General features: G+C 49.2%; 1 protein-coding gene across 3 annotated transcripts in view; it reads right to left on the bottom strand.

The window, feature by feature from the left end:
• Positions 1-13606, bottom strand: part of INPP5D (inositol polyphosphate-5-phosphatase D) — a 144962-nt gene that overhangs the window by 32508 nt on the left and 98848 nt on the right. For all 3 annotated transcript variants that reach the window (XM_075569607.1, XM_075569608.1, XM_075569609.1), the window contains 2 exons: positions 11541-11679; positions 10408-10516 (listed from right to left, as the gene is read on the bottom strand). In XM_075569607.1, the coding sequence (XP_075425722.1) occupies positions 10408-10516; positions 11541-11679 (248 nt within the window). The remainder of the gene's footprint in view (positions 1-10407; positions 10517-11540; positions 11680-13606) is intronic.

The raw sequence follows: 13606 nt of genomic DNA, 5'->3' as shown, positions 1-13606 counted from the left end.
GCTCCTTGTATTGTCCCCGAATATATTTGTATATAGTTATCATATCCCCTCTTAGGCCGCGGGCATGGTCAGCGCTTAGGCACTGACCCGTGCTGAGCCGCGCTCACGCTCGGCAGTGAGCCCCTGCAGCCGCAATGAGAGCAGCTTTAGCAGGGGCTCGCGCACGCGTCCGCAAGCGTGTGGAAGCGTAGCCAACATTCATTTTTTAGTTTGAGCGCTCACGGGAGCGCAGGGCCGGTCACGTGAGCGGTTCGCCCAATGAGGGCAAACCAGCTCTGTGACGTCAATGGCCCGCCGCCCGAGGGCGCGCGAACTAAGGCCTGGGAAAGCACCCGCTTTCCCTCAGCCTCAGCGCGCCTCCGCACGGCTTAAGTCACCATGGACTCAGCCTTAGACGCCTCTTTTCTAATGTAAACAAATTCTGCTTCTATTGTAAACAAATACACAGACACAGGACTGGCGCTACAGGTGGTGAATGTACAGATACAGGACTGGCGCTACAGGTGGTGAATGTACAGATACAGGACTGGCGCTACAGGTGGTGAATGTACAGATACAGGACTGGCGCTACAGGTGGTGAATGTAATTGAAAGCCAGAAATGTAATGAAAAAGGGGAAATCACAGAAAAGTGCAAAGATGCTGACCCCTGGTGGTGAAAAGTAAACAACACCACTATAGCATGAAGTGCAAAAACAACAAATGGTGACAGTCAGAAACCAGCATTGATACCAAATATTCACAAATGTAGTCCCACTCAACCTACGTATGTGGAAAAGGCTTATTTTTCCTTAGGAAACATGGGACGAGCAGCGTGTGGGAGCGGGATGTACCATATGTGAAAAAATAATGAGACAATATATAGTGCAACACTGTATGCAGTAAATAATCCTACTTGGCTTCAGAAATCTCCAAAAGTTATACTCGCATACGTGAGTTGACTAAGCGTGTCACACACAGTGGATTGGTGTGCAGAAACACAGGTGCAGGGTAAGCCAGGTGACCTCTGGGATGGGGGGAGCTGTATGGGTGTAACTTTGTGCAATAAAAGCAAGCATAGGATAATCAACCCGGAGCGAGGACGATCTCACCACTCCTCTCTCAGTGCATCAGGTCCACGCCGATGAACGCAAACACCGAGCGGGCGCTGCTCCTTGATGTAGCCGCTAGAAGCAACAGGACCACTCCACATGGCTCTATCCTGGTGTGGCTCCGTCTCCTCCTGGATTCAACGCGTTTCGCTATACTAAATAGCTTCATCAGGAATCCTATTGTAAACAAGCCTGCTGTCCACAAGCACTCCTACATCCTTCTCCATCAAGGATTCCCCTAATTTATCTCCATTTAATTTGTAACTCGCCTGTTTATTCTTGTATCCCAAATGCATAACCTTACATTTATCTGTATTAAACCTCATCTGCCATTTACCTGCCCACGTTTCCAGTCTCTCCAAGTCCTTCTGGAGAGAAATTACATCCTGCTCTGATTCTATTACCTTACACAATTTAGTGTCATCGGCAAAGATGGAGACTTTGCTCTCGATGCCAACTTCACGGCCATTAATAAACAAGTTAAAAAGCAGGGGTCCCAGTACCGATCCCTGAGGTACTCCACTCACTTTAGCCCAACCTGAAAAAATTCCATTTATGACAACCCTCTGTTGTCTGTCCTTTAACCAGTTTTTAATCCGGGTGCAAATATGAGTCCAATTTGCCTTATTTTGTACACTAACCTCTTGTGTGGCACCGATTGTGAGACAGATACAGATGCTCAGACCTCATACAGAAGTGTATGTAAGTTATCAGTGCACCGCATCAGCTGCGTTGCCAGAATAATAACACAGGGCAGTGCATGGATGGCCAGTTGCATGATATTTCTGCCAATGAACCGTTGTATTAACAATCCTATCTGTACGCAGAGATACTGCGCGGCTTTGTTTTGTAACAGTACGTGCCAGAGCGTACGAAGTGGCGTAGCTAGACATGTGGGCCCCCGGGCAAAAAAATTTCAGGGCCCCCTCATGTCTCTCTCTTTTTACCCCTGTCTCTCTCTTCTCTCCCTCATGTCTCTCTCTCTCTCTTCTCCCCCTCATGTCTCTATTTTCTCCCCCTCATGTTTCTCTCTCTCTCTTTTCTCCCCTTTATGTCTCTCTCTCTCTCTGCTCTCTTTTTCTCTCTGCTCTCTTTTTCTCTCTGCTCTTTCTCTGCTCTGTCTCTCTCTTTGCTCTCTCTCTCACTCGTCTTTCTTTTCCCTCATGTCTCTCTCTCTCTTTTCCCCCTCATGTCTCTATTTTCTCCCCTTCATGTCTCTCTCTTTCTCTTTGCTCTCTTTTCTCTCTCTCTGCTCTCTTTTCTCTCTCTGCTCTGTCTCTCTCTTTGCTCTCGCTCTCACTCGTCTTTCTTTTCCCTCATGTATTTCTCTCTTGTACGTCATTTTCTCTTTGTGCCTCTTCCTTCCTGTATACTTTCCTTTTCATGTCTGTTGTTACCCCTGTGATTAAACCCTTCCCCTCCCTCTCACCTTTCCCAGCCTCTCAGGCTGCAGGTCCAGCCCCGCCCACTGACCAAGGCCCCGCCCTTTCCCTCCCTCCCTCTCACCTTTCTCAAGCTGTCTTTCAGGCTCCAGCTCCACCCTACTGGCCGAGGCACCGCCCCTTCCCTCTCACCTTTCCCAGCCTGTCTTTCAGGCTGCAGCCCCGCCCACTGACCGAGGCACCGCCCCTTCCCTCTCACCTTACCCAGCCTGTCTCTCAGGCTGCACCTCTAGCCCCGCCCACTGACTGAGGCACCAACCACTGACCGAGGCCCCGCCCCTTCCCCTCACCTTACCCAGCCTGTCTCTCAGGCTGCACCTCTAGCCCCGCCCACTGACTGAGGCACCAACCACTGGCCGAGGCACCGCCCCTTCCCTCTCACCTTTCCCAGCCTGTCTCTCAGGCTGCAGCCCCACGCTGCTGTACTTGAGACCCCGCCCATCTACGGAGGCTCTGCATAGGAAGAAATTTCCCCTCTGTCCTTCCTGCACCTCATGGCTCCGCCCCCTGACCCAGGCCCCGCCCACCTGCAGAGGAAGGGATTTCCCTCTGTGCTTCCTACTGCATCTCAGGCCCCGCAATGTGCCGCCGACAGGGGGGAGCGGGCCCCCCAACAGTGCGGGCCCCCGGGCTTTGCCAGCGCTATAGCTACGACCCAGGTACCGCCACATTTTTTTCTGGGCGTCTCTAACCTTCTCTTCCTGTTCTTCATCTCCGGCATCTTCTCCTCCTGATGACGCGTCACCATGACAACGCGGTGTTAGACGTCACGCTGTGCCACGTTGCCATGACAAGGCTACGTCACATGATGAGGAGCAGCAGGAGAAGGTAAGAGACCCCGCACTTTCCCCGGGTACCGGCACCTATTGGTTACAAAAGCACTGCCGCACCGTGATGCTTTGGAACAGGCTGGTGCAGGGAGCATTTCTGGAAAAGACTTGGTCCCAGCTTGCTGAGGGGGACAAGAACCGCCCCTCAATGGGGCCGGGCCTGCTGCAAGGGGCGGCCGCCGCGCGGGCGAGTTTTTCAGGCAGACCTGAAAATTTAAATTACAACTAGCGACAGAGCGGTAGGCCACGCCCCCCTACGCGGTTCGCAGGCACAGGGTTAAGATGCATAGCCAGTAAACCCACCCACATTGCTTCAGCTTTGCATAGCCAGGTACCAACCCCACACTGATGAGACCCATAAAGGTTGAAACAGCCGTCTGTGGGTGGGTTTTCTGGGTGTGCACCTTAACCCTGGCTGTGCTTAAAGCTGTGACCATGCAGCAAGCTTAAGCCTATAGGGAACCATGTTTAAAATGGTTTTGAAGCAAAAAGTGGCACTGTGTGCTCATTTGCATGTCATTTCCCAGAATCCCTTGCTGCAGTGGAAGTGCTGTGTGCTGGGTGATAATGGTGAAAGGCGGGGTTGCAGACCTGCCTAAGACATGCAGATGAGCATACAGTTGTGTGTGTGTGTATATATATATATATATATATATATATATATATATATATATATATATATATATATATATATATACATATACATACAAATACACACACATACACACACATACACACACATATATATACACACACACATACAATATATATATAAACAAAGTCCACTAATTTAGCTAAAAGCACTCCACTAACTGACCACTTAGTGGAGGTGAACAGGTTTATACATTATACTATAGATATAGCAGGACAACCTGCTTTAAGAACTTTTAAGGAAAGGTATTCAGAGATATACCAAATAAGTATACATGGGAAGGATGTTGATCCAGGGAGTAATCTGATTGCCACTTCTTGGAGTCAGGAAGGAATTTATTTTTCCCCGTTTGAGATATGACACTGGGGTTTTTTGTTTGGCTTCCTCTGGATCAATAAGTAAGTATAGATAAGTATCTGTTGTCTAAATTTAACATAGGTTGAACTTTCTGGACATACGTCTTTTTTCAACCTCATCTACTATGTAACTATGTAACTATAGTATGTAACTATGTAACTATAGTACAGGTAGTCCTCATTATCCAACGTTTCACTTTACAACGAATGGCATATCCAACGCTTTACAATGCAACCTATGGGCCGTTTTACAACGCCCGAATGCGTTATCCGACGCTCACCGCCACTGATTAACATGGGACTCACTTTGCAACGGTTTCACTATCCAACGCTACTCCCAGAACGGATTCTGTTGGATAACCGAGGACTGCCTGTATGTAACTATGTAACTACACTATGTAACTATGGCATGTAACATTGTAACTGGAACACTGAAACCTACTGAACTAAAAATAAATAAAACATTCACATATTCAAAAGTAGAAAGTACGTCAAAATTGTCAGCCAACTTTCAAACGGCGCAAACCCTGAAAAGTCTGTTTGTAGTGTTAGTGCAGAATTCACTTGATATGTATCAACTAAAAATGTATTTGACTCAGCAAATGTTTTATTATGTAGCTTAACAAAATGTATTCTTTTCAGAAATCATTTACATTTACTACTAACTAGCTAGAAAACAAAAATGTGTATTTTTTATTCCTCCTATACTTATAATGCACACAAATCAGTAGTAAAGAAAGTCAGCCGCATAATCCCAGCCCGTCCCTCAGAGTTAAACGCGCGCTCTCCTGTCCTAGTTGGACGGAGACCTGTGTATAGCGAGCTTTTTGGTGTGCCTGGGATATGTCGTTCTGTGTTTTGCAGAACTTTCATTTTCTGCTCAGCACCTGCGAGACACTCACACAGGAAACTGTCACAGAAAGGATGTTATTTGCTGCAGAGCGGCAGCTTAAAGGGGCAGCTCTATGTAGCGGGTCCAAAAAAAAGGTTTAGTGTTATCGGTTTTCCTATTAAAAAAAAATGTCATCACCCTTGAGCCTGTCAGTGCCGGAGGAGCAGCGACATCGTTGACTGAGCCACCTGTGCTGAAGCAGTTATATCCCTAAAACCTGACCTGTTTGTGGCCTTTGCGGTCCTGGGTTGCCAGGTGTCCAGTATTGAACCGGACTGTCCTGTATTTGGACACTCTGTCCAGTACAAAATTAGATGTAATACTGGGCGTGTATGTGTATACCGGTATTACCTCTCTGGGTGTGTATGTGTATACCGGTATTACCTCTCTGGGTGTGTATGTGTATGTGTATACCGGTATTACCTCTTGGGGTGTGTATGTGTATACCGGTATTACCTCTCTGGGCGTGTATGTGTATACTGGTACTACCTCTCTGGGTGTGTATGTGTATACCGGTATTACCTCTCTGGGCGTGTATGTGTATACCGGTATTACCTCTCTGGGTGTGTATGTGTATACCGGTATTACCTCTCTGGGCGTGTATGTGTATACCGGTATTACCTCTTGGGGGGTGTATGTGTATACCGGTATTACCTCTCTGGGCGTGTATGTGTATACCGGTATTACCTCTTGGGGTGTGTATGTGTATACCGGTATTACCTCTCTGGACGTGTATGTGTATACCGGTATTACCTCTCTGGGCGTGTATGTGTATACCGGTATTACCTCTCTGGGCGTGTATGTGTATACCGGTATTACCTCTCTGGGCGTGTATGTGTATACCGGTATTACCTCTCTGGGCGTGTATGTGTATACCGGTATTACCTCTCTGGGAGTGTATGTGTATACCGGTATTACCTCTCTGTGCGTGTATGTGTATATCGGTATTACCTCTCTAGGCGTGTATGTGTATACCGGTATTACCTCTCTGGGCGTGTATGTGTATACCGGTATTACCTCTCTGGGCGTGTATGTGTATACCGGTATTACCTCTCTGGGAGTGTAAGTGTATACCGGTATTACCTCTCTGGGCATGTATGTGTATACCGGTATTACCTCTCTGGGAGTGTATGTGTATACCGGTATTACCTCTCTAGGCGTGTATGTGTATACCGGTATTACCTCTCTGGGCGTGTATGTGTATACCGGTATTACCTTTCTGGGAGTGTATGTGTATACCGGTATTACCTCTCTGTGCGTGTATGTGTATATCGGTATTACCTCTCTAGGCGTGTATGTGTATACCGGTATTACCTCTCTGGGCGTGTATGTGTATACCGGTATTACCTCTCTGGGCGTGTATGTGTATACCGGTATTACCTCTCTGGGAGTGTATGTGTATACCGGTATTACCTCTCTGGGCGTGTATGTATATACCGGTATTACCTCTCTGGGCGTGTATGTGTATACCGGTATTACCTCTCTGGGCGTGTATGTGTATACCGGTATTACCTCTCTGTGCGTGTATGTGTATATCGGTATTACCTCTCTAGGCGTGTATGTGTATACCGGTATTACCTCTCTGGGCGTGTATGTGTATACCGGTATTACCTCTCTGGGCGTGTATGTGTATACCGGTATTACCTCTCTGGGAGTGTATGTGTATACCGGTATTACCTCTCTGTGCGTGTATGTGTATATCGGTATTACCTCTCTAGGCGTGTATGTGTATACCGGTATTACCTCTCTGGGCGTGTATGTGTATACCGGTATTACCTCTCTGGGCGTGTATGTGTATACCGGTATTACCTCTCTGGGAGTGTATGTGTATACCGGTATTACCTTTCTGGGCATGTATGTGTATACCGGTATTACCTCTCTGGGAGTGTATGTGTATACCGGTATTACCTCTCTAGGCGTGTATGTGTATACCGGTATTACCTTTCTGGGCGTGTATGTGTATACCGGTATTACCTCTCTGGGCGTGTATGTGTATACCGGTATTACCTCTCTGGGCGTGTATGTGTATACCGGTATTACCTCTCTGGGAGTGTATGTGTATACCGGTATTACCTCTCTGTGCGTGTATGTGTATATCGGTATTACCTCTCTAGGCGTGTATGTGTATACCGGTATTACCTCTCTGGGCGTGTATGTGTATACCGGTATTACCTCTCTGGGCGTGTATGTGTATACCGGTATTACCTCTCTGGGAGTGTATGTGTATACCGGTATTACCTCTCTGGGCGTGTATGTGTATACCGGTATTACCTCTCTGGGAGTGTATGTGTATACCGGTATTACCTCTCTGGGCGTGTATGTGTATACCGGTATTACCTCTCTGGGAGTGTATGTGTATACCGGTATTACCTCTCTAGGCGTGTATGTGTATACCGGTATTACCTCTCTGGGCGTGTATGTGTATACCGGTATTACCTCTCTGGGCGTGTATGTGTATACCGGTATTACCTCTCTGGGCGTGTATGTGTATACCGGTATTACCTCTCTGGGCGTGTATGTGTATATCGGTATTACCTCTCTGGGCGTGTATGTGTATACCGGTATTACCTCTCTGGGCGTGTATGTGTATACCGGTATTACCTCTCTGGGTGTGTATGTGTATACCGGTATTACCTCTCCGGGCGTGTATGTGTATACCGGTATTACCTCTCTGGGAGTGTATGTTTATACCGGTATTACCTCTCCGGGCGTGTATGTGTATACCGGTAATACCTCTCTGGGCGTGTATGTGTATACCGGTATTACCTCTCTGGGCGTGTATGTGTATACCGGTATTACCTCTCTGGGCGTGTATGTGTATACCGGTATTACCTCTCTGGGCGTGTATGTGTATATCAGTATTACCTCTCTGGGCGTGTATGTGTATACCGGTATTACCTCTCTGGGCGTGTATGTGTATACCGGTATTACCTCTCTGGGCGTGTATGTGTATACCGGTATTACCTCTCTGGGTGTGTATGTGTACACCGGTATTACCTCTCCGGGCGTGTATGTGTATACCGGTATTACCTCTCTGGACATAGTGACCTGACTGGCTTGAGGGGCCAGGGGATTTCCCTGAGCAGGGAGAGAGCAGGGCTTTTGCTAGGGGGCTGGGCAGCTTCCTCCATACTGATTGGCTGCTCGGTAACCTTGTACTTTGTATTTACTGATGATCTATTAGGGTGGTTTGAGCAGCACACATTATTACTAGGTGGTGCTTTAATTTATGAATTTATTTTTTATTTTTACTCCTATCCTCACTGCCAACACTATTTATTTACCATCTGTTCCACAAGCTGATCCAGTGGGGTTTTTACCCTGACTGTTTGCACCATTAGTCCCCTTTACCCTACTGGTAATACTTAGTAGGAGGTTTTCCACCTTTATTTATAAGGTGACTTTGGTGCTAGTGTAGTCTGATTTAATTTCTTTTTATTCGCGTTATATACACACTTGGTGATATATGTTTAAAGTAATTCATTAAAAGTTATATTTTAATTAGTGGTGTGCAATTAAGTGAATTCTCTTCGGAGTCCAATCATTTTGTACTCCTTATTTTTGCTGCTAGGTAATGCAGCCAATCAGGAAGGGGGTGTCAGGAGCCTGGGGGTGGGGCCAAGGAGAGGAGGAAACAGCATGGAACAGAGAGAGGAGACTGGTGTGTGCCATGTGTGTATAGGTGCTGTGTGTATAGGTGTTGTGCTATTGTGTGTGTGTCCTGTGTATATGTGTTCGCTCTTGTCCTGGTGTGTGAGAGAGGATGTAGGGAGTGGGGTGAAGGGCGGGGGGATGAGGGGAGGGGGGTGAGAGAGGAGGGGAGGGGGGTGAGAGAGGAGGGGAGGGGGGTGAGAGAGGAGGGGAGGGAATGAGAGGATGAGGGGTGTGGGGTGAGAGGATGAGGGGAGGGGAGGATGAGAGGAGGATGGGTGAGAGAGGATGAGGGGAGGAGAGGGGAGAGGATGAGGGGAGGGGGATGAGAGGAGGATGGGTGAGAGAGGATGAGGGAAGGAGAGGTGAGAGGATGAGGGGAGGGGGGGTGAGAGGATGAGAGGAGGGGGGGTGAGAGGATGAGAGGAGGGGGGGTGAGAGAGTATGAGGGAAGGAGGGGTGAGAGAGGATGAGGGGAGGAGGGGTGAGAGGAGGAGGGGTGAGAGAGGATGAGGGGAGGGGGGGTGAGAGAGGAGGAGGGGGTGAGAGAGGATGAGGGGAGGGGGGTGAGAGAGGATGAGGGGAGGGGGGGTGAGAGGATGAGGGGAAGGGGGGTGAGAGGATGAGGGGAGGGGGGAGAGAGAGGATGAGGGGAGGGGGGTGAGAGAAGACGAGGGGAGGTGAGAGAGGATAAGGGGAAGGGGGGTGAGAGAGGATGAGGGGAGGGGGGAGAGAGAGGACGAGGGGAGGGGGGAGAGAGAGGACGAGGGGAGGTGGGGTGAGAGAGGACGAGGGGAGGTGAGAGAGGACGAGGGGAGGTGAGAGAGGACGAGGGGAGGAGAGAGAGGACGAGGGGAGGTGAGAGAGGACGAGGGGAGGGGGGGAGAGGGGAGGGGGAGGGGAGGGGGAGGGGAGGGTAAGGGGGGAGAGGGGGGGAGAGAGAGGGGGAGGGGGAGAGGGGGGGAGAGAGAGGGGGAGGGGGAGAGAGGGGGAGGGGAGGGGGGGAGAGAGGGGGAGGGGAGGGGGGGAGAGAGGGGGAGGGGGGGAGAGAGGGGGAGGGGAGGGGGGGAGAGAGGGGGAGGGGAGGGGGGGAGAGAGGGGGAGGGGAGGGGGGGAGAGAGGGGGAGGGGAGGGGGGGAGAGAGGGGGAGGGGGGGGGAGAGAGGACGAGGGGGGTGAGAGAGGACGAGGGGAGGTGAGAGAGGACGAGGGGAGGTGAGAGAGGACGAGGGGAGGGGGGCGGAGAGAGGGGATGGGGGGTGAGAAAGGATGAGAAGATGGGGGGTTGAGAGGAGGGAGAGTGAGATAATGAAGAGGGGTGCAGCAATGTTGGAATTTGTGGGTAGAGTAGCATTAAGATCAGTATTGCTCAAGCACCTTTCACAATTGTATTTTCGGGGAAGCCACCTGTCAGCCCTCCTGGAGGAACCCGCGTTTTCCCTCCTGCTCTAGAACCTGACTCCGGAACGCGTGGCTTGATGGCAGCGCAGACTTACTGAAGCGGAGGAAGATCTGACTGTCCCTGCGCTCCGCGCTCAGCTGATCGGAGAGCAGCAGTTCCGGGTATTGCTGCAGTCTGATTTTCTGGACAATGTTCTCTGCCTCCTGCGCAACAGAGACGTGGAAACAAAATACACCGGCTCAATGTGCGGAGACGAGCGCCGGCGCGGTAACGGTAAAACAGTGAGCGTCTGAAACGTGGCGCGCGGTATTTGCGGCGCGCATTTCTATTGTTGTCGAATTTGTCGAATGATACGCTAAAAAAAACAAGCAACTTACGCAACCGTTAAGGTGGCGTAGAAAACCGCCAGGAAGAGCAGCGCAGTATCCGCAACTAAGATAACTGCGCAGGCGCTGCTTGGCGCAGGCATATTTCAGCGCGAGTTGGGACAAAATAACGACGTTACGCCGGGGGGTTTCCGTTTGGTAGATAAAGCCCATAACTAGCAGGGCGTTAGGATGGGATATTATGGATATAGCACCGGGGCTCTGACGTTAATCTAAGGGGATAATTTTACTGGTTAAGGTCGGGGGTTAAGGATTGGGGTTTTAGGGTAAAGAGTTAGGATTTTAGGATAGGGGTTTAGGGTAAGAGGTTAATGTTTTACGGGTAGGGGATTAGGGTAAGAGGTTAATGTTTTACGGGTAGGGGATTAGGGTAAGGGGTTAATGTTTTACGGGTAGGGTATTAGGGTAAGGGGTTAATGTTTTACGGGTAGGGTATTAGGGTAAGGGGTTAATGCTTTACGGGTAGGGGATTAGGGTAAGGGGTTAATGTTTTACGGGTAGGGATTAGGGTAAGGGGTTAATGTTTTACGGGTAGGGGATTAGGGTAAAGGGTTAAGGTTTTATGGGTAGGGGATTAGGTCAAGGGGTTAAGGTTTTACGGGTAGAGGATTAGGGTAAGGGATTAATGTTTTACGGGTAGTGGGTAGCGTTAGTGCTAGGGGATTTTAGGGTAAAGTGTAAGGTTAGGGACTTTGGGTGAAGCGGCCGGTGGTGAGAGGTCACAGCGGCGAGGTGAGCAGTGGCTAAATGACGGCGGAAATGTGGTCATGTCCGGACCAGCCGCACATCCCCTCCCACGGCAGAGCTCGGGGAGCAGTAAGGGATTAGAGATCTTACTTACGGTGTTGGGAAGCTGTATGCGGTAGTTGAGATCCCCGAGCCAGAAAACGTGGGTAAAGCGATGCGTGAGGTTGAAGGGACTGAGCTTCTTATCCCCCAGGACCAGGAACCGCAGGATGTTAAAATAGTTCTGCTTCCTCCTGATGGGGGCGAAGAACAAGGAGCAGCATGAGAAAGCCATTTCCGGGGGTACTGTGAAATCGCAAGTGCAGTGACTGCCAAGGGGACTTCCAGGTGTAGAGAACATGAGGAGCTAAGGGGACTACACTTGGATCACAGAGAGCGGCGCTTGGAAGGGTGTGTAACTCAAGCAGTGTTATCTCTTGTATTGAGGAGTGACTGCTAAGGACCTTAAAATAATGAAGATGTGAGTTAGTCCAATATTCCAGTAGCCGGAGAAAGGAAGATTAATTGTAGGTTCTGATATCTTTTAGGGGATCAATATCAGGATCCTTCATGGTTAAATTACAGTGTACAAAGCTTTGAAACCCGTACAGGTTTCTCTGTTTCTTTTTATAGTGTTCCGTAGCAGCACAGGCGATAAGCAGCGATGGAGATAAACTCTGGTGTGGACTCCCTTAAAAGCGCATTTCCACCTATACTTATCACCTAAGGAGATATATATTCTGCACTATCGCAACTGGACAAACACGGCTATTTCCGTTTTATATATATATATATATATATATATATATATATATATATATATATAATTTTAATGATTAATAATGTTGGTCACGGGTGCCCTAAAATGTATCCCAATACTATAATCAGTACTACAATACTACAATACTACAATCTGTGAAGATGCAGGGGTTCTCATGATTGTTTATCATGGACCATATCAGTGTTCGTAATCATGTTCAGGACTACTATAATCATGTAGCTATGTTCATCAGTAGACATGTACAGTGTGACGGTGAGGGGGTAACCAGGCTATATAATAAGCCCATGTGGTTACCCCTGAAACCGTGGAGTCCCTGGCAGCAACATAGCACCATAAGCCAGGGGCCAGGTAACATAACATGTGAAAGTTAAAGTGACCCCTGCTTTTCCACTTTTCATGTTCCCTTTGTCCCAGACTCATTAAACATTCTTTGTGTAAGTTTTAGGGGGGATATTTGGGTCGAAATGCAGTTGTTTTGTTTGCAGGACTTCAGGGGCCAAAGATACCGGTATTCCTCTAATTCTCTCCGGCGTGCAGGCATGATTTGCCGGTACGTGGGGTGAGTTACACCGGGGCTGCCCAGTGTCCCCCAGACTCCTGGTTTTCGAGCCCAGATATCACAGTCCTATGTCCCGCATAGATATGGGTCTCCCCAAGTTATAACATGTATTAAAATATATTTTATAATGTTTGGTGCATTTACTATAAAATGTCTATTCAGTCAGCCCGGGCATCCATATAGGTGCCGGGAAGTCATAGTTCAAAGAGGAGATGGGATGTTGAGAGGTGTCAGGGTGCTAAGTGGCCGGGGCAGGGCGCAGTACTGGGTCAGGAGAACAGAGACCCCCTGTGGGGAGGACACTCTGATTTGCTGGACTCAGTGGAGCCTGCCCGGTAGGTGGCAATAGGTTGACTGGGGGAAGCGGCAGAATGTCGGCACATTTCCCATTGGTCAATACATATGTCCCGCCCACGGGGCATTCCGAACCGGCTTGGCACACCCCCTCCTCTGACGTCAGCCAAAGGACGAGCCCCTATTCCTATTGACTGGAGTGGAGGAATTCCAACGCTCTGAATGGTCGGTCCTCCTACCTCCATGCTGAACATAGAACAGCAGAAGGTACGTAAGGAGAAGCCCCAGTCAAAGAACCAGACGATCCTGTGACTTGGGCCGGTGATGCAAAGGTGGGCTTTTCAAAGTTGCTCTCTTACTAATAGCAGAACAAATTTTGGAGCTAAGAAAGCCCGCCTAGCTGAGGCTAAGTCAGACGCGAGTTCCAAGTTCTCATTTTAGAATGTAGCGGTCGCGGCTAGAGCTTCTAGCTAAAAAGAGGACCAGGAAGTCCGGGTGGATATCCCGGTCAGGGTAAGCCTTCCAAAGCAGGCGCCCTGCACCTATT

The sequence above is a fragment of the Ascaphus truei genome, chromosome 14 (genome assembly GCF_040206685.1).
Source record: "Ascaphus truei isolate aAscTru1 chromosome 14, aAscTru1.hap1, whole genome shotgun sequence".
In the NCBI taxonomy this organism is placed as follows: Eukaryota; Metazoa; Chordata; class Amphibia; order Anura; family Ascaphidae; genus Ascaphus; species Ascaphus truei.
This window is presented reverse-complemented; position numbering and strand designations above follow the sequence as displayed.